Source organism: Cygnus olor, chromosome 4, assembly GCF_009769625.2.
Source record: "Cygnus olor isolate bCygOlo1 chromosome 4, bCygOlo1.pri.v2, whole genome shotgun sequence".
Classification (NCBI taxonomy): Eukaryota; Metazoa; Chordata; class Aves; order Anseriformes; family Anatidae; genus Cygnus; species Cygnus olor.
The window spans coordinates 9,431,981-9,453,710 of NC_049172.1; the positions used below are offsets into that span (position 1 = coordinate 9,431,981).

Sequence of the window (21,730 nt, forward strand, 5' to 3'; positions counted from 1 at the left end):
CGGCCTTTTGCAGCCTGGCTGGGGTTATGTACAACCATACGTATGCAGACACACCTATGCTCCACCACCCCTTCCCCCCACACCCTCTCCAAAAAATAAGGAGGTTTGTGGGCCTCATTTCTGCTGAGGGTCTCCAGACACCAAGGTAGCTCAAGTAATAACAGAATTGATGGCTTTAGCATTGCAATAAGCAGCTTGACAGGAATACGGCTTGGCAGCCTGTGTCAGTAATCACCACTGTAACTCAGCAGAGGTTTACTTCCCAAAAAGCGCAAAACCTATCCCAAAGTCAAGTATCTCAGTCATCTTGAAGGTCTGCTATGCTGACACTCTGCAGGGCATGGGTCTGCAAGGTTGGAGGTATCCCTCTCTCTTCTGAGCTGCTTTGGCCTTCAGTTTGTACCACAGTCATGTTTCAACCCTGATCCTCTCTTCTAGTTGCAAACAAGATGTGTGTTATCTTCTTCATTGAAACAAACAAACACAGCAAGTGACCACACCCAAACTTTCTATCTTTTTGCCTGTTCTTTACATCAGGAGAACAAACAAGGAGATGACTTCTCAAGACCAGTCAGTGTGTCCACACTACTTGAAAGTGCTCTCAGTGCTCTCTGCACTGAGATAGTCACGGGAACAAACAGAAAGCAGGAATAGAAATACCCATGTTCAGACACTTGTTGGATTTCTACTTGTTGGATGTTGGAGTGCTACTAGTCTCACTGGAGCAAAAATTTGCACTATTATATCCAGAGAAACTCTACCAAGAGAAACTTTCTACCAAGATATACTGATGTTATGTGAAGAATAATGTGGTTCAACTTGTCTGCATTTGAAGGTCAGAGACTGAAAGGGAAGATGTGGAGAACATGTTTTAAGAAGGGAAAATGATTTACAAAAGAAAGAATGCACTTAGGAATAAAATGCTGGGAGGTTCTTGCAAGCCTGAGCTATAGCATAAAGCACAGACAAAATAAACACTAACCACCAGTAAAATGTGACTGCAGATCTTGTACCAAAGACCATAGTGCTGTGGAGCTTTCTCCCCAAGGTGACATCTTACCCACTCTGAAGGCCTCTGGTAAGGGACCTGTAGGAGAAGACATCCTCCTGGGACATTTTAGAAGAATAGAGAAGAATCTCCACTGAAGAAACAAGTGACATATAGCAGCCAAGACTTTATTTCTCATCAATGAATTGTCAAGCCAGTTGTGAAAGTTCACCCTTTTAATCACAGATTCATTAGGATTCATCCACATTTAATCAACATTGTAAGTGAAGGTGCTCTAAATGCTTCTATAGTTGGAATTATAAGTTTTAGCACATTGCATTTAGCACATTCACCTTGCATTGCGACATTCAGGTGATTGCACTAATGATGAGGTAAAATCCAAACTTCTATCACTGAACTTTAAAAGCAAGCAGTTACTTCCTAGTTACATGGTAAGTCCATCTATTTATGTTTAGGAAGCTGCCTATTTCAAAAAATAAAATAAAATAAAAATGCTGAAAATAATTTGATTAAAAGACAGTTCAGGTCATCTAGCAGTATTACCTCTGGGGCTGGTGGAAGCTGTGGCCTTGTGGTGCTTCCCTTCGCCATCCAGAGGAGAGCAGCCAAAACATGAATGCTGTTTCACATGCAAGTAGCAGAAACATTCAGCAGCTCCCCCTGCTCTTGGTTCAATTATTTTTCCTTCTGCTGGCATTTGTGGTTACAAATCAATGTTCAGGGCCCCATAAAGCAGGAGAACGACTCAACTGATGCTACTCGATCATGCTGCCAGATCTTCCACTGCTCATTTCCTTCAGTGTAGTCTGAAAGAAAGCTTGTTTCAATGCCTGAACTGGTCTGGACAAAGATAAATCTGAAGGCTGCCTAGTGACTACCGTATAAACATACAAAAAGCCTGATGATCTAACCTACAAGGCTTCAGTTACTTGGTATAATTCAGTGGAGAAGATGCCAAGAAAATCATTGCCGGAAAGTTTTCTTTTGACACACTTATGATAGAAATTTCTCAACAGCTTCGAGGAACTCTGTTGATGAGCTAAGTCCTTCTAAATCCAACATATTACTCTTTTTGTCATGGAAGTGGAATAATTCAGTCTCTTCCTCATCAAGTTCCTCTCGAAATAGGTTTGTCTCTGAGGTGGGAATGATAATGATGCGAGGGACTGTATTGCTAATGATAGAGTCCAGGCCTCCATTATTTTGACTTTCTTGAGTTTCCATCCATGAAGTATCTGAGCCTCCTCCTCTGCTGACATTGTTGCTATTCAAACCAACAGGCAGAGAAGCTGCTCTTAGAGAGCTGGCCACAAGTGCTTCAGGGGGACTGTGGAGAACTGACTGCCCAAGCACCTTCTCCAGACAACTGGAAGACAGTGACACCTGGAATGGAGACATAAGCTTTATTGTCATCATACAACACAGGTCTATGGAAACCAGTATTTGAAATATTCAGTACCACTGTTTGCTACTCAAGTCACCGGTCCTATTTTCTAAATATTTGAATCACTGACTAGAAAGAAGGAAAATCGTGATGTGTTAACATCTACAGCTTGGAAAGCAGAATGTTAAAAGAAACAAAGGACAACATGCTTTAATATCATCAGAGATCAAAAAGAAAGAAGAAAAGCTTATTCCTTTATCTGACAAAAGATAATTTTTCCATTCTTGACATGTCTCAAGGTACTAGATAACTGTACTTCTCTCTCTCATTGAAAAGATCTCAGGAAAGACTCTAGGACACTGTATTCATGGCATCTTGAAGTGGCTCCTTCTACTGCCTCACACAAACTTGGTAGCTTTGTACACTGGACAGTACTTCCACCAACGAAGAAGGGAAGAACAGCAACTGAGATTCTGCTTTGCTAATCGTTTCATATCTGTTTGTTTTGAAAGAACTCTAATTTCTAACTTGGCCCTGATGACAACTCCTCTGTGACCTTTACATAACTCTTCCTGCACAGTATAAAGAAATGGAGTAAAATAAGTAAGCTTTGAAAGTGTTAGTTAATATTTAAATGTACTTGCAATGAAAGGCATGAGTGATTAATTCTCTCTTGCTGTAGAAAATGATAGTTAAAGTCATAAAATCACTGTGCCAGATAGAGAGAGATGTTACAGGTTCTTCCTTGGGAGAATCAACATTTAATATGCAATGCAGAGCTTACTTCATTATATGTGTATTCCCAAGAAGTCTGATAGAATTCAGAGTAAGAGCAAGCTTTACTGAGATTGCTATAGAGCATCTTTCAGAGTTATAGTTCTACCTACTACTCTTAATATGGTTTTAAAGTACGTTAATTATCTACATTGAATATCTCCATTATGTGAGCCTCTTGTAACAGTTTTATAAAATATTTCCTCTGTTGCAGATATACCTATGGAACCCACAAACCTCATTAATTTAACTTTAGTATTCTTGAAGCGTTCTGGCATGTAATTCCCATTGATTTATAGGGTCTTGATGCTGAAACAGCTATTAAAATTGTTAGACCAGATTGTAGCATGATTACAGCCCAAAAGGATGGCTCTTAGGCCTCTGTCTCCCTCTAGTCAGTGGGCTGCAGTTGTTGCCCTTATGCTTACAAAATAAACAGTTCCTTAACTCAAATAAGGAAGGCTTTATTATTAATAATATTATTTTTATTATATTACTATTATTATTTAGATTTAGGGATTGTCATCTCAGAAAGTAGTTTGGAAAAATGTATAATTGCATAGCATAGATCTAGTCTGATTTTACTGACAAAAAGCAGATGCATTTGTTTTCACAGAAATATTGTGTTTTTGAAAAATAAAAATCAGACTTTTCGCTGTGCTTGTCTCTCTCTGTCAGTCTAGGTTTAAAATTAGATATAGGCATATACTGCCGTATTATGTAGTTCTATTCCACAGGCATGAATCATTTACAAATACCTATTGATAATGATTTCTCTAGCCGCTGTACCTACCCACTGGAGGGAAGCATAATATGCTAAATAGCGGTTTAAATAGACCTGACAGAGAAGAAAAGTCTGTTCTTCCAAATCAAGACTGCAAAAGAATTAGAAAAACAAAAACAAATGAACAAAAACAACAAAAAACACTCAATTCTGCTGATTTAACTGCACCAGAAGGTTGGGTTTCCTCTGCATATGGCTTAGTGGGCATGACACCACTTTCCTGTAGGGAGAGCCTTGCTAGCTAAAGCTTTGGGACAACTAATCTGGGGATGGTTTCAACCCCTGCTGACTCACTGTGAGGAGTGAAGAGAGAAGAAAAGAGCTTGGCACTTGTTCATCTGAGTGACAGCCAATCCCCTCACTGCCCTACACTGCTCTGCTGAGGGAAGTCATCCTGGTCCCAGAGGACACACAGCTTTCCCCACAACTGAAGCACTTGTTCATGACAGCGTTTAAAGCAGCACTAAATAACAGGTGCCCACTCCCTTTAGTGCTTCTGCTGGACGACTTCTCTGAGCAAGTGTGAGCCATCTTTCCCCTATCATAGGCATCTCTACAGGGCACATCCATACAAGGTCAGAGTTAACATCCGCCATTTCACGTTGGGTAATTCCCTTGATATGAAACCTGGATGCACAGAGCACACCTGGCAACTCTCCTTTGAAATCAAGCATTCAAACCTACATTATCCATATAATAAACACCTGCATTTTAGTGCTTCCAAAAGGGCCTTCTCACTGCCATGCCAGGTTTCCTAGTGTCAGTTTACACCAAGCCTATTCCCATCCTAATTGCAATAAGCCATGAGGCTAGATCATATCTTTGTGACAGTGTAGAAGAAAGTCTTGTGTGTTTTTCTGCTTTGAAAATGATCAAATCTGAGACGGTGAATAGCTTTTATACTTCCATTTGAGAGACGTCTTTTCTTTTTTTTTTGGCAAAACAACTGCAAACACATTATCATAGAATCATATAATATCCAAGTTGGAAAGGACCCACATGGATCATCGAGTCCAACTCCTGGGTCCCAAAAGGACCACCCAAAAAATCAGACCATGTGTCTGAGAGTGTTGTGCAAATGCTTCTTGAACTACGGGATTAAGGAATCTTTAGCTCAGTCATTGAAGAATTTAGAGTTGCATTAATTTTTTTAGATGGTGGTAAAGTGGTTTTATTAAAGAAAGTGTAAGATGCTTTTCCTAAAAAATAAAATAAAATAAAATAAAAATAAAATATCTGTTTTGTTAAATCAAAGACTTAGGTGACCCTTCAACAAGTTCACATTTGCATTTCCATAAGTGATGACTTTTGCAAGTGCCATAACTAGAATTCAGTCAAATACAGACCAGCAATGCTATTAAAACACTAAAATAAATACCTAAACATTCATTTTTTAAAGCTGCTGTTTAGTTACTAGCTAACTGCTAAGCAGTTACTAAAATATTTAATTATTGAACACTTATGCAGACTGCCTCAGGTCTAGTTTCCTTCTACTTTCTCGTGACACCAAAAGCCAGACACTCTCCAGTACCTAGAGATAATGCCACTTGCCTACAACCTTGGACACACTGGGCTACTGATAGAGGGCCGTGGAAGTATGCAGAACTTTTGAGCCTGTGTTGCCTGCCACCACAACTGAAGCCAAGGCCCAGCTACAATCCTTTCATAACAAGAAGTTTTCTTGAGGCCAGGACAAAAAGGTGGACACTCATGCACGTCAGTTTAAGTCAATATTTGAGTCAATATTATCAATTAAAGTCAGTTTACATCAATATTGTCCAATTCAAGCAATCAACTGCTGTGACACTTGGTTTAGCTCTTCAGTTTTTTCCATTCCCTAAGAAGATAAACCACATGTGCCACAAGTAGGCTGTGGTAACTCATCACCACCTCCCCTTGACTTTCAAGGTGTGAGACCTGAAAGCTTCACCTCTTTGTGACCACAGCAGTCATTTTACCAGATCAGAGAGACAAAGGAGGAAAGAGGGATGGAGAGCAAGGTGACTCTTGCAGTCTGCACAGCATGAGTTTTCACAAAGCTGCACTGTTTCTTTGCAGTCCAGGCAATGCCTTTCATGCTATCAGACCTTTGTTTAATGTTACAGCTTTGCTGATCCTCACTGGCAGTGAAAAACTAGCCTTTGGGCAGAAACAAGTGGTTTATAGTCACTTCAGGAGCTTTTAAATTTCTTTGGAACTGAAGAGTTGCCACCAAAAGCCTCTTCAAGCCCATACCCTATCTTCAGCAAGAGCTGAGCCTGTGAGCACCATAGAAAGGACATTTATTAAGCATAAATCTGGGCCACACACATAACACCAGCATCATGGAAAGAAGGCTTATGAGCAAGAGGGTGGATGGCTGCCCCAGAAAACTGACATCCAGACAGCCTTAAAAAGTGATAGAAGATGATACAGGAAGCCTGTGTCTCTACAGTATTATCATAATTGCTGCACTTCCTACATTGCTGTTGTCAATCAATACTATTCACAACATTTAGAGGAAAAGACCCAGACTTCTCAGGACTTGATCTTAAGAAGACATGACAAGACATGACAGGGCAGATGCATGCAGGAACCATGTCATCGGATGGCTGGAAATTTCTAGAACGAGTTCAGCTTTAAGCTACGCTGTCTCTACCACACCGGAGACTCTACATGCCAGAATAGCTCCACAAAAAAGTAGGTGCTATTCAGCCCAGCCAATGCTTGTGGATTGCAAATCCTGTCTGCATTTTCAAGAACAAAAAGCACTGAAACATGCTTGACATTGTGCCACCATACAAATACTCATTTTGAAACTGCTTATACAGTAGTGGCAGAAGCTGACTTCCGGGTGACCTACTGCTCCCATCCTTAGAAGTTCCTCAGAGAATGGGGAGTTCCTCACAGCAGGACACCAAACCTCCATGGTTTGGGCAAGGAGTGTGATGCATCCACAGAAGATGCTCTGAATACTCACCATCTCCTCTTTCAGTGAGGGAAGGGTGGCAGCTGCCAGACTCTCCCACCCTTAGGGAGAAATGGGAGTTTCTTTCTTGTCTTCCCCCTCAACAAAAATAAAACATTTTAATGTACACTGAAAAGAGTAAAAAGGGTGGCTTCTATCATGTCAAATTCTGGTTTGCAGCCCTGACTTTGTGATGAAAGGAGGCTGCCACAATGTCAACACAAGGGTCAGGAAGGGAGGAACCAGAACTGGGGTAGATGAACATGCAAAGAGACAAAGTCAACTTCTTACAATTGACCCTACAGAATCCTCTTTAATTCAGCTTTAGAGCTGTGAGCTGATCTTGGCTTTCCAAAACCAGGCAACGCATCAGTGAAAAAAAAATAAGGTATTATTAGCATTCTCATTACTTAAAAAAAAAAAAGTGACAGTGAAGAGGACATTAGAATCAGTATAAATAAAACCTGCAGATGAAACAAATGGACATAAAGACTGAATTATTATTCCAAAGATTACATGCTATAGCAAGATCAGACACTACAAAGGAGATTCCCCAGCAAAGACAATTTTTTTCCTTACCGTTTCTACAGTTGCTGTGTTGTAGCTACAGATCTCTGGGAGCAGATCTCTCTTCTCCTGACTCAGACTTGTTGAGAAAGAATGACTTCGTTGAGGCTGCAGTTTCTCGTGAGCTGGCTCTACAGGGTCAAGCTCTACATCGCTCCAGGTCTAATTATAGATGGTGAAGGATTTCAGACAGCTACACCCTTTCTCAAATTCTAAAAGTTCTCAGACTTGTGTAGAAATCTTGCACACTTACAGAAAACTAAAGCTGTTCTAACATAGGTCTCACATTCAAAAATCCCATAGGTAGCGACTTGATTTTTGATCTTGTCCTTCACCCTGGACAATTTTTGTGAACCAACAAAATCATGAAAAATTATTTCATCTTTTTTCACCACAGAGTTATTCACCCTTTTTTATCTGGTTGCTTGTGTTATGCTTATAGTTGCTTAGTACCTGGTGTCTAAAGATGCGATCCCATTATCTAAGCAAGTGCAACCAAAAATTGTGTTTAACATGCACTGTGGCATTCTGCATGACCGTAATTGGTCCAAAACCACGGACAGGCACAGGTTCAAAACCACATTTATATATGTCTCAGCTAGATGTGCAGACCACCCAGGGCTTCACAAGCCCCACGGGCTCAGTTCTACTCTGAACTACCATCAGTGGATGAGAGGCAATGGGTGGGGTCTGCATCAATCTTCCAAGAACGTGCCAGTAACAGAGCACAACCATGACACTGCAAGCCATGCCATTCCATTTACAGGCTTGGGCAGAGGCCATCAATCATACCTAACTTTGTGGAGATTTTTTGATTGAGTGTCTATGATTCTACCATCTTCTACACCAGCTTTTAGATAGGGATAGACAGATGGGGCTCCACACAAGTGGGAAGCTAATGCATAATTTCACTGCATCACCTTGCTCGTACATTTAGGTATTGCTAGCTGTTTATTTCTCCTCCTTCACTTAATCAAACTAAATATAACTTCATATGACTCAAATATGTTGGCTGTCTGTACCGACATGTACACAGCACACCGGAAAGTGTTGCTGGGAACAGCTGCAGCTTTTACAGTATTGCTAGTGTCATTCCTGCCCATCAATACTTTATTGGAGCATACCAAAATTTCACTCTGTGCTGCTGTCATGTGCAAGTCATTGAGCTGAGCTTTTATTTCAGCAGCTGTTCTTTCAGCTGAAAGCCATACAGCTGCACTGAGCTGTCAGTTGCCTTGAGAACAATTGCCTTTGGCTGTGTCAGCTCGGCACAGCACAGCACTGCACATCGCTAACAGCAGTTGTTTCATTTGAGACCTGTAAGCAAAAGCTGTGCCAAGGGCTGAAGCCTCTTATCCATGCTATCCCACCTCTTTAAACACCAGCACCAGCCAAACACACACAATAACCTGCTAACCCCAATGGACCGAAACCAAGTAGTGAACAACTGTAAAGGACAGATCGGGATGCATGATCCAGCAGATATTACTGCATTTGACATCAAATAAAGGATTAATGGGGAGAGAAGTTAGGAACAGACTTCAAGTCAAGGAAAATTAATAGGCAAAAGGGTAGGAAAAAAAATTGAGTGAGGATCCTCCCTTTTTTAAACTATACTAGCACTTTTCCATGGTACTACACGTGCTATCTACAGTGAGCAAATCAAGCACAAGTCTAAGAAGACAAGTGGTCCCCGTGATCTCAGGGTGGCTCACATGGGTGGACTGTTCACTCAGGCTGTTAAACAATCCCATACCAAATACACTCTTTCTAGACTATTGGCACATTGATAAAGTAACCTGTCCTTTGTAATAGGGTAGATTCTTTTTATTAGGGCTCAGGCCTTCCCCCTCAGGGGGGAATAAAGTGTGTTTTTGTTTTTTTTTTTAATTTTTATTCTGCTCTTTGATTTCATCGCCATAAGGCCCGAATTTCTTCTCAGCACCCTGGGCATTCTGCTTACATTGCCTGGTACTGTTTGGTTTCCCAGTGAATGGTGTGCTTTTTGCTCAGGTGTGTTGGCTTTACTGTCTGTCTCCCATGAAAAAGTTCAAAAACCTCCCTGATGCTGTTATCTGAAAGGAGCAACTTTCAGTCTCAAGGAAAAACTCAGTGCTACATTTCCTTCTTTTTTTTTTTTAATCCATTAACACCTAAAAAAAAAAAAGTTGTATAGCTGGTAATGAACCAGAGAGAATGTTGGATATGGATAATTGTCAAAGTCCAGTACTTATCTATCTCCCAAACAGTAAAACAGTAGCAGTACTGATCTGCTCTGAACGGTATCTCGTTCAAGATGGGTGCACTGTTCATGCTGTTTTTCCTTGTGGTCCTAGGTTCATTTCCAATTCAAGGACCCCTGTCTTCCCCAAATCACTCATGATTTCACTGAAGCATAGCTGCATGGTCTGACTCTCAGTGACAGCCCCCTGGAAGCAGCAGCTTGCAGGGTGCAGCATGCAAAGAATCACTTCCTCCTCACTCAGAGCACTGCCACCTGGCTGAAGAGAAGAGCCAAGAGCTCGCCATTCAACCTGTCATGGGGATTTATACCTCTGTGGAAGGTTACGGATTGCAGCCGCCACTCTGGGCGCTTTCTGTGCCAGGGATGCCATCCAGCAATGCGGGTCCCTGTGTTTCCAGCGCCTCCGTGTAGAAGGCCAGCTGCTTGTGACGCAGAGGGGCAGGCGAGGTCATGCCAAGAAGGGCTGTGAGGAGCCCCAAGAGACCTTTTTGGTCTTAGCTCCTCCAAACCTCCTGCTATGAGACCTGCTTCCCATTTAATTCTGCTTGGTTGGAAAAGAGAGACAGGGCTCATGCTGCCATTTCTTCCCAAAATGTAACCTAAATGACATGTTATACATGCTGAATTCCTAAGACACAAGTTTTTCCTTGAAAAAGACCCCACACCATTGGCAACTATACTACAGCAAGACCACCATCCTTACTGAGACTTAGGGTACAATGCTTACAGAACACCACACCTCACATCAGGTGCAGGAGCCTTTCACTTCTCTGGGTTAAAAACCAGATAAATAAATGAACAAGTTTTCTTGAACTTACTTTAAAGTAGACAGGATAGGTTAGAATACTTTATATGGGAGATGGTCCTGTCCTCCATCTCCCTCAACTACTGAATGATGAGATACATGGTTGGTAACATGGGGGGTGCCTGACAATGACACTTTAAATTCATATTAAAGACTTAACCCAAACAACCATGCTCCCTGTAAGCATCTGAATCAACCAGATATGCTAGACCCAATATTTTTTCTGATCAAAAATCATCATGGTTGAATTCACACAAAGGCTTTGGAGAAATGACCTCACATGACCAAAAATCTTTAGCTGAGAAAAAACTCAGTTCCATTCTCTAATTTTGCATATGTATTTATAGTAACTTATGCTTGAAGTTGGAGAAACATTATAGTACTTTCCTTGGTGGAAACAAGAAAAGACTTACAGCTTCTCCAGTGGAAACTGATGAAACACAAGTGCCCTTGGTCTTGCCAGCAAGAGACTGATGGCTGGAGAGAGAGGTTCTGAATGATGATTCATTTATGGAGCCTCTCAGGAGGTCATTCTTCGATATTCGTATCAGGAACCGCAAGCAGGGAACAGCATTGTGGATGGTTTTTCTGAAGGAAAATGGGAGAAGAAAAAGACGAACTACTTAATGACACACTGACGATGCAGTTTTGAAAATGGTGTGGTGACAGCACTGTCTCTTTCCATAATCTCAGCATGGTTTTTGTTTTTGATTGACTTAAAGACCACATGGAAACAGCAGGGTATAGCTAGTGGAAAGTACTCAATTGAAAGACCAAAAGGAAAATAACAGGTGGCTTCAGAGCCTTGGCTCAAAACACCCATGGAAGAGCTGCATGGATGAGTAGCAAGAACTGAAAATAGCTTGAAAAACATGATTGCTTCCAGTTATAAGGTTAACCCAGAAGACTTTCAGGTTAGCTACCATGAAGGTCTTCTCTGTGCTAAGACACAGGAGGAGTGGGCCAGAAAAATCAGATATTGCTATTCATTTGTATCATAGTAACTCCCAAAACTCCTGTCAGGAATTAGCATCCTCTTCTGCCCTTCACTGGCAAAACAGAGAATGATCTAGGTCTGAAAGAACTTAAAACATGCCTTAGTCATTAAAGAAAAACATCAGTAATGGTTATATAGCTCTATTCCTCCCAGGCCTGCGTGGAGCAGAGAGCCCAAGAGCCTTCCTTGGGCAATGCCAGCTGGCCTTGCTCCTCACTGCTGCCAAGGACTGGCAAGGTGATGCTAAGCAGAGAGCCGCATTTCAGAGAATCATTAAGGTTGGAGAAGATCTCTAAGATCATCTGGTACAACCATCACCCTACCATCAATATCACCCACTAAACCATGTCCCTAAGCACCACGTCCAACCTTTCCTTAAACACCTCCTGGGACGGGGACTCCACCACTTCCCTGGGCAACCCCTTCCAATGTCTGACTGCTCTTTCTGAGAAGAAATGTCTCCTCATTTCCAACCTGAACCTCCCCTGGCACAACTTGAGGCCATTCCCTCTAATCCTATCACTGGTTATCTGTGAGAAGAGGCTGACCCCCAGCTTCCCACACCTTCCTTTCAGGTAATTGTAGAGAGCAATGAGGTCTCCCCCGAGCCTCCTCTTCTCCAGACACAACAACCCCAGCTCCCTCAGCCGCTCCTCACAGGACTTGTGTTCCAGGCCCTCACCAGCTTCATAGACCTTCTCTGGACACGCTCCAGGGCCTCGATGTCCTTCTTGTAGTGAGGGGCCCAAAGCTGAACACAGTACTTGAGGTGCGGCCTCACCAGAGCAGAGTACAGGGGGACGATCACCTCCCTGGTCCTGCTGGCTACACTATTCCTGATACAAGCCAGGATGCCGTTGGCCTTCTTGGCCATCTGGGCACACTGCTGGCTCATGTTCAGGTGAGCACTGACCAACACCCCCAGACCCTTTTCCTCTGCACAGCTTTCCAGCCACTCTGCCCCAAGCCTGTAGTGTTGCATGGGGTTGTTGTTGCCAAAGTGCAGGCCCCAGCACTTAGCCATGTGGAACCTCATCCCATCGGCCTCTGCCCATCAATCCAACTTGTCCAGGTCCCTCTGCAGGGCTTTCCTACCCTCTGGCAGACCAACACTTCCCCCCCAACTTGGTGTTGAACCAATTTAGTATAATACCTTCACAGCGTCACGCAATACATCACTTCAGCCTGAGACACAAAGCAAATACTGGCTCAAAGCTCGATGAACAAGTCAAGGAGCAAAGTGGGAACAGAGTGTATGGAAAATAACTGATGCATAGGACTTTATGGATCAATGGAGGATGTATAGCCTATTGACTTTACACTGAAATACAAGTGGACATATATTGTAAAATCCTTGCTTCTAGCACAATTTGGTCTTTCTTTTCCTCCCCCCCCTGTGGATTCTATAGCTATCAGGTTTATTGATTAACTAGTGAATTTTAAATCAGCATTTCAGTTCTCAGAAAAGATCACCCATATTAAAATCTGTGACTGTTGGACAACAGCATAAGGTCACTGATTTATCGATCCAAAAAAAATAAATAAATAAAGGAGAGGAAGGAGAGGAGAGGAGAAGGGATGGGGTGAGGAGAGGGGAAGGAGGGATATGGGACAGGCAGGATGGGACACTATGATACCACCACTAGCAAACCCCAATCTTTGGCAAAATCAACTATCATGGTATACTCAGACTTCTGCACATTGTTCCTCTCTATATCCAAAGGCAACTGAAAAAGCACCTACAGCGGAGACAAGGACAGCAGAAAGTTTTCTGCCTGCACTATCATTCCCAGTTTTGCCAAGATGACTGCTGGCAGAGCTACACTGAGCTGCCAGGGATGCTCGAGGCTGCCTCCATGGTGCTGGAGAAGAAAAAGACAGTCTGTGTGGGGCTGTAAACTATTCAATAACTTCAGCTTGATGCAAAACATCCCATCCTCTTAGTTAAGTGGGATTTCGTGAAGAGACTTCCTCACACTGGAGGTTCAAGGAATCGATGTCTGATGGTGAATTTTCAGGGGCAACATATATGTTTGATGTCTTGAGGGACCAGAGTTTTGATTTGACTGGTATTTGAAAGGACTGTTGAGGATTATTTTGTAGACTGAGGATTTTGAAAGGGGTTTTAATACTACATATGTAAAACACAAAATAGGTATAAACCTGAGGTGCTTATTTAATGACATTTTTGAATTACTCTGAAATAAAAGAATCATCTGAAGTCAAATATGCTGTGATTGCAAATAGCTTTTAGAGAAAATACCGCAAATCAAAATTATTCATGATTATTCAGTTATTTTTGATGTAGCAATTTTGAACAAATCATTTTTATTTTTTTTATTTTCTTTTTTTGGTAAAACTGGGTCTTGATTGCAAGCAATTTGGACACAGTGACGCAGAATTTCCCTTTTTACTATGAATGAATGATTACAAAACCTAAAACTTCCAAAATCTAAGGAAGTTCCTGCAATAACTAACACAGCCAAGCAATGTTCTCTAGAGTTCAAATACAGGTTGTTAAAGGAATGAAATTTTCTTCCCTCACAGAACACCATTTCATGAAATTAAGGTTTGCATGCTTTTACTTACTTTAACATATTTGTTAATTTCAGTGATGTTCCAGATGTTTTTTGTTTGTTTGCTTGTTTGTTTTTACTGGTAGGAATTGGTGGGTGGAGGCTTACATAACAACCTCTAAGAACTTCTCAGTTCTCAAAAGCCAAGTGTTAGCACAGAGATCCACATTGCATTTTCAGTTACATTCATTGTAACATACTTTTTTTATTGTAAAGAAATCCCACAAAAGGGTTCATTTGATTTGTCGAGATATTAAGATGCAGCACCAGCAATTCTCTGTGCAAAATAGCAGCCTGCTTTGGTAGCATTACACTGTCATTTTTATCTGTACCTGAATTCTTTAGATCCTGATTTCTACGTACTGTTTTCAAGTAAGATTTCAAAAAGAAATCAGATTTAACACAGTTCAGTAGTTCCAATGCAAAACTGCAATTTACTACTACCCCTGCCAAACCCTGACTCTTGGGCCTGAACAGACTAGTCCATTAAGGATATTATCGGATAAATTACTTTAAAGGCATAATGTGAAAGATTAGAAGATTCAGAAACTATCCAGAAATGTTGATCTTTACATACATACTCATTACTCACTGTTAAAGCAGAATTGGTCCTGCCAACATATTTTCACCAGCTGACTTGTTGGCAAAATGTAGCTGCTTTTTCAGTTTTAAAGCTGCATGCTTGTTTCACCACAAGGGACACAACATTACTCCTTTTCCTGACTGGATGACTCCCAAGTCTATAAAATATCTTCACAACAACTGCATAAACACTTCTGTTGTTGATATGTCTTGAAATACAAATTAAGAAGCAGGGCAAAAAAATTAAGAGAGTCTCTGAAATCCTGTTCTGGCATGAGCCTTTTTTCTTAATACAGCCTTACATGGAAAAGCCCATGCTGGTAGGAAAAGAGTAATTGAAGAAGTACACTATATGGTATCTGCTTTGAAAATACACACTTGTAAAAACAATATAAGGAATTACTGAACACAACAGCTGTGGTTCAGAAAACTAATACCAGGTTCAAAATGTGTCAGACATCCACACATATCTTCTCATTAAACTCCTGCAAGCCATGGGAGAGCAGTCATTCTCTATTCTAAACTAAAATACTCTTTAACCTTCAAAAGCTAAAACGGACTCAGGTCTTTTGGAGGATGCAAAAGTCTTAGTTAAGGTAGCAGATATCTTGTATGACCAAGATACGTGTTGTCACCGTTTCTGGGTATATTTCTTCTAGCCTTCTAAAAAGCTTTAAGGTTTGTTTGTTTATTTACAACCACACCTTCATTCATCAGATATTTAAAACAATTAGCTCTCTATGTTCCAGCTCCAAAATCACAGTTTCGGGCAATATAACAGCAAATTTTCCACTTCACGGGCTAGACAGACCTTGTGCAGACGACCAACCCTGCCATCTAGTGGCAATTCTACATTTATCTCCACGGCATCCCCGTCTTTCCTCCAGATTTATCACATCCCTAAACCTTTTGCTGCATTTTTGGAAAGTATTTTAGAAGATTTAATAGGTGTGACTGACTTTGCCACTTCTTGAACATGTTTCTCAGCTGAAGCTGGGAGAGCATTTCTAAATAAAAATGTTGCTTTCAAAAATGGTCAGTCTCCGGGATGCACTGGGTAAGTTTGTCCTTGTTTGAAACCATTCAGCAGAGCACTATGCTGTCTCATTCTCTTGCAAAAGAATTTTATAAATCCTTTTAGGACCACACAACTGAAGAGACAATAATTTTGATGTGTCCATACTACACATCTCCAGGTCCTAGATAGCCCAAAGAGCAGTATTTCAGTCTTTTATACAGTGAGGACACAAATGGGTGACCTTTCTGCAATGCAAGGTGATTACTTCTCACACTTTTCCTAAACACTGGAGAAGGCTGGTCTCTTAGAGACCCACTGGGATGTTTGAGAGCTGTAAAGAAGTTATTAATGGAGATTATAATGAATCTTCTTCTGAGAAGGGAAAGGTGTCTGATTCATTGGAGGTGTCTTTTATGGGGTATTAACTTATCATTCTATTCACTTATTCTTGTAGGTTTCCTATCAATTCGACAACATACAGATATTTTTGTACAACTCACTGTTACCTCACCTCAGCGGGAACAAACTGCAAAGGACCAGGATAAAAAGCATAATTCATACCTTTAGGCTCAGAAACTGATTCACTGTCTGTGAGAGAGTTAAGAAAGAACTAAAAAGGAAAGAACAGTTAGCTAACCACGCAGCTGGTTGAGACTGAACAGTGTTTGGGTATTTGTAAGTGAAGTTGTGCTGGGCTAGCACAGTTTTCTGTGTTAAAACATATACTAATTGATATCTGTAAAAATATGCACATTTTGCCCACTCAACCATATTAGTGTATTGTGAAACGTGTATGTGTGTGTGTGTGTGTGTATATATATATATATATATATAAAGTCAATGCTAATATTTTTGGTAAAGGCAAAGAATGAAAAGGCTCTCCAAAAGTTTATCTGACACAACAAAATAAATATGAAAATTGAGCTTTTGGAATAGACTTCTTTCCACAAAGGAGAGTATTTCAGAAATGTTTGCTTTACTTTTTGAAGATAAATACTTACTGACCAAAGTTAGAAAGCCTGCTAACCAAAAGGCAGTATATTCAGAATATTTGAAAACCTCTCTCATTTCCGGGGATCTCCACCTGCATTATCAGCTTCTTAGAGCACTCACTTGGCACAGAATATCTGTGAAGATACTATTTGCTTCTTACAAGTTTTTCCCAAAATCAGTTAGTACTGAAGCTTCAGAAAACCAAGTTTTGAACATTTGCGTCAACTTGATGACATGATTTATAGGCCACACTGGTTGTGACCCATTATCTGTAGAGTGCTCTTTAGCTGATATGGCAAGCTGATATGACCCTGAGCACCACCATGTCCTCCCATTAGCTGCGGTGACATGCAGCCCCATCAGAGCAGAGATGTGAGGGGAAAGAAAAATGAAGGGAGGGACTGATACCCTCTGCGGGCCACTCTTGAGGCCACATCTGGAGCTCCACATGCAGTTTAGTCCCCCCTGTACCAGATGGACACGGGGCAGGGTCTGACCACCAGCGTCCATGGGTTGGAGCATGCACTTCACAGGGCAAGGTTGAAGGAATGGGGGTTGTTTGTTCATTTTAAAAAGCACCTTTGCATGTAGAGTTGTAACATACCTATGCGCTTACTGTACCTGTATCTCGGGTGAATTATTGCATATATGATGGGGTTGTAGATTGCAGAAGCTTTGGCAATAACAGCTGGCACAGATTTGGAATACGGAGTTAGTGTGTTGCCTCGGCTAAAACAAAGGAAAAATCATTACAGGGAGCTATGCCATGAATTAATACTAACTTACTGAAACATATCACTCTTTTTGACTGCTTTTGCTTTGTGGTATTGTGGTAAGAAATACTGCTGAAAAGTTAATTTTTCAAACTTATTCTTTGCTCAGATGAAAGGCTTGCTTTTGGCAGTGTATACTTGGTTTCATTTATTTGGAAGAGGTGAAAGACATGCAAGTAATCGGTTATCTATTCAGGGATAACCATGTGACTGACTGTGTAAGCTTGAAGTCTAAAATGGGACTGTTCATCCCACTGCTTTGAGTTTCCTCTTCCTTCTGTAGCATTTACAGCTAGGTCACTGACACCCATTACTGTGCAGTATGGATGCTTTTGCTAGAAGATTTTAATTTTTATTCTGGCTTATTTCTTATTGCCAAACTCTTTTCCCAGATAGTCACAATCTACTTCTTTATTTTTTAAAAATATATATTTTGGATACCCTACAAACATCAACAGTGATTCTTTGTCACATGTGATCAACACAAGTGCAGGATAATTACAACTAATGTCGATGGAATAGTGCGGGCACTGACAAGACAATAGGTCCCCTTTATTAGGTGACAAAAAAGGTAACTCCTCCATGAAACCAGAATTCATGCAAGAAAAGTATCATGGGGGAGAGGAAATAATGTGTACCAAAAATAACAGATAAAGCATCATAATTAAAAACGCACATAAGAACTAGACAAATAACCCCTTTGCTGAATTTATGCACAAGGATATAGTTGTGGTACAATGACAGTGGTGGCACTAAGGGACATAGTTTAGTGATGGAACTTAGTAGGTCAAGTTGATGGGTGGTCTTGATGATCTTTAAGATCTTTTCCAACCTAGATTATTCTATGATTCAGTAAAGGGCACAGCATCACCTCTAATTAATAACTACTTAAAGCCTTTCCAAAAAAAGGAATGCTAATCATATAAACATTTTGGTATAAGTGCTTTTTTGAATTATGTTTCCACTTACCCTGCCCAGGCAATCAAAGTGACACAAGCATATGGAGACCAGGACAAGACATACACAATGATGACCACAAAAGCAATTTTGGCCAATTTCCATTCATTCTTCATGGACTGAGAGAGGTAGGATTTCCGGCTGCAGGACCCTAGCTTTTGAACATCTCTGTAAGGAAAAAAACAAAACAAAACAAAAACCACACAGATACATCAGCACCATCCTGTGAAGAAGCTAGGTGCAATGTCTCTAAGTGCAAAAATGAAGCAGATTGCATCTTTCCTGCTCTCACTCTTCTTTTGTCCTCTGATAGTTAAAAATCTAGAACATAATTAATGTAGTATGGTCCCAGGCATTTTGTTTGGGCTCAGTCTGCCTGTGGGACTGAGCTAGAGAAACCACTGGGACTACAGAATGGTGCTGACATGTCCTTATGCTGACACACAGATATCCCCTACCCCTCGTTGCTCTCAGAGGTGAAGCAAGGAAAAGCACAGTTGGATGCAAAAATGAAATCTGATGACTTTTCATTTTCAAGGGAGAAAATCCAGCTTACTGAGTAACATGTGCTGGAATAGCCTCACTACTCTGAGGAACACAGCCCAAAACACTTAGGGAGACATTTTTACTTCCCTGCAGGTTTACTCACTAACAGTTTTGTCAAAATATTTTTGCCAAGTATTTCTGCCAAAAAGCCTCACATCAATTCCTCTTCACACATCAGAAAAACACCCTACACTTTAATTAAAAAGTAAATAAAGAAAAATAAAGTTATTTTATGTAATTTATCATAGAAATAACTTCTACATATCAGTGTTGTTAAAGGAAGACCTGTTTCAAGTTGAAGACAATAATTACCAGCCAGCAGGGTAACAAACTGCCTCCTGATATACTGTGACCATACCTATAAAGTGAGTTTACTGTATTGTGAGTGAAAGGCATAGAAAAATCTTATGGACACTGTGCTTCATGGACACTGTGTTAAGGATGCAATCTTTCCTCCTTCATTTGGTATCAGATATGTAAACATAGAGCACACAAACAATAAACAACAACCAAAAAAAACACAAGGCCAGAAATAGAGTTCAGTAAGAACTTCAATTTAGGTATATAGCTACATGTTTGTAATAGCCTTTGCCAAGTAAAAACACCCAAATAACTTCAACAAGTGCTTGCAAATAGGCATAGAAATAAGCCACTGGAGGTGATGACACTGCAAGCAGCAGGAATGGCTCACAACTTCAGATGGTGTTGGATCAGACAACAGACAAGTAATATTCTCATTAGAGGAAACAAGCTGACAAAATGAAATTCCTTTACAGATCTAGCACCCTCTTGAATTTTTACTTCAACCCTACAAATATAAACCAAGGCTTTTGGAGGGAAAAAAAAAAAAAAAAAAAAAAAAAAAAAAGAAGAGTCCTAACAAACGTAGCCAAATTTTGTGGGGGGGGGTATTTATCTGCTTTAGTGAAGCACAGGGTTTTCTGGGATGCCTGTCTTAAATAAAGCTGTCAAAAATCTGAGGACTGTTACACTTATAGAGCAGCTCACAGGTAGGTGATGCTCCCATTGCTACATACTATTTAGGATGACCCTTGGGGCTGACAACCATACTGGAGTGCACAGGAACCATGTTCCTTTTATTGCAAATCTGAAATACAAAACGTCAAAACTATCAAATTATCTGAAGTACTATTAATTACCACACTCTGGGCTAAGATTAGAACTACCTGAGACTACTTTGTCCTCTACTCCAAAATGCATATCCTTTCCATTTTTTACACTGGCAAAATTATTTCTTCAGCTGCAGCTGTTAGTTAACTTTACTTAGTTAGTTTAACTCTGCCACTTTATCTCCAATTTCAATTCAGATTAATTTTAGATTTAGATTTAACTGCATCCTAATTTGAGAAAATCTTCTAATACAAGAAAAAAGGAGTTTTACATATTTCAGCTTACCTGCCGGTACTTCTTATGGCCAGGAACATAAGTAAGTAGCAATGGAATATTATTATCAGGGGAATAAAAAATACACAGAAGCATAAAATCATGGTGTAACTTCTGTTTGCAGGGGAGTAGGTTACATAGTCCCATGTACAGGAAATCATCAAGCCCTCAGGCACATAGGAACCTATGAAATACATGGAATATGTTATTTGCACATACGCCCAAAGCTTGTTTAGTCACCAATCCAACAACTGAGTGATCAAAATAAATGTCATGCTGTACAGATAGTCAAGAGCTACGTTGGCTGTATTATAATGCGTGATCTGAGAATGCAAGTGCACACATGGAGAAATGGTCCTGACTGCCAGACTCTCAGGTATACCTAAATCACGGTCTGCAGCTTGATCTTCTTGAACAGAGCCCAGGGCAAAACAAAAACAAACAAAAAATCAGGGCACTGCACTGCAATAAACATAGATAATATGGTATGACAGCAAACCACAAGGCAGTATCTATGCATCCATCCAAGAACTTTTCTGAAATCTTATTTTTTCATATCCTGAGCAAGGCAATACAGACCGTGCACGGAACACTAGAAGAGAGAGCAAGCAGATGACATACTCCACCCGAAGAGTGGGGCCACACTCCACCCCAGTGAGTACAGCCACACGACAGCAATGATCTGCATGGTGCGTTTCTTTGAGGTCCACTGGATGGATCGCAGGGGCTTGGTGATCACCAGGTAGCGGTCAACAGAAATAGCTAACAGGGTCATCATCGAGGTTATTCCAAAGAGTGCTCCACAGAAAGCATACAAGTCACAACCTGAAGCAGAAAATGGCAATGTCAGTTTTTTTCTTTTCTTAAACAGATATTTGTTTTCTCTCACAGTCTGACATGACAAATTTATTTACTTTTTTTTTTTTTTTTTTTTTTGGGGGGGGTGAGGGGGGGGAGTTTAACTTGGCTCAGAGATTCTCTCCCATTAAAAGAATATTCTTAGCCTCGCAATTGCATAATTATTAAGTGTTCATTAGGAAAAACACAAATGTTAACATGTGCATTTGTATTTTATTAACAAGTCCTACTCTCCACCATGGGCTGCAGCTGGGAACCTTTTGTCAATGGAAAACTGCCTCAAAGAAAATCCAGTCTAATTAATGTTACTTTTTCCTGGACTGTTGCCCAATATATTGATCTTAACAGGCTGCAGCAGATATCTGTCTGCTAATGACAAATGGATGTCTCAGAAAATGACTTTGGTTTATATGGCTTCAAAATGTAGGAGCAGTTTAAATTTGATGGCTAAAAGACTAGCTGTAAAACATAGCTCCAGCTCCTATTAAATGCAGCACTTAATAAAATATTT

At 40.6% G+C, this 21,730-nt stretch overlaps 1 protein-coding gene across 1 annotated transcript in view; it reads right to left on the reverse strand.

The window, feature by feature from the left end:
• Window positions 1-21,730, reverse strand: part of LOC121069824 (melanopsin-like) — a 60,517-nt gene that overhangs the window by 22,753 nt on the left and 16,034 nt on the right. Inside the window, exons 7-13 of the mRNA XM_040556316.1 lie at window positions 20,983-21,186; window positions 20,374-20,545; window positions 18,424-18,579; window positions 17,303-17,410; window positions 10,929-11,103; window positions 7,478-7,627; window positions 780-2,392 (exon numbers count right to left, since the gene is read on the reverse strand). Coding sequence (XP_040412250.1) covers window positions 2,003-2,392; window positions 7,478-7,627; window positions 10,929-11,103; window positions 17,303-17,410; window positions 18,424-18,579; window positions 20,374-20,545; window positions 20,983-21,186 — 1,355 coding nt within the window. The 3' untranslated portion in view covers window positions 780-2,002. Of the gene's footprint in view, window positions 2,393-7,477; window positions 7,628-10,928; window positions 11,104-17,302; window positions 17,411-18,423; window positions 18,580-20,373; window positions 20,546-20,982; window positions 21,187-21,730 lie in introns of the transcript that reaches the window.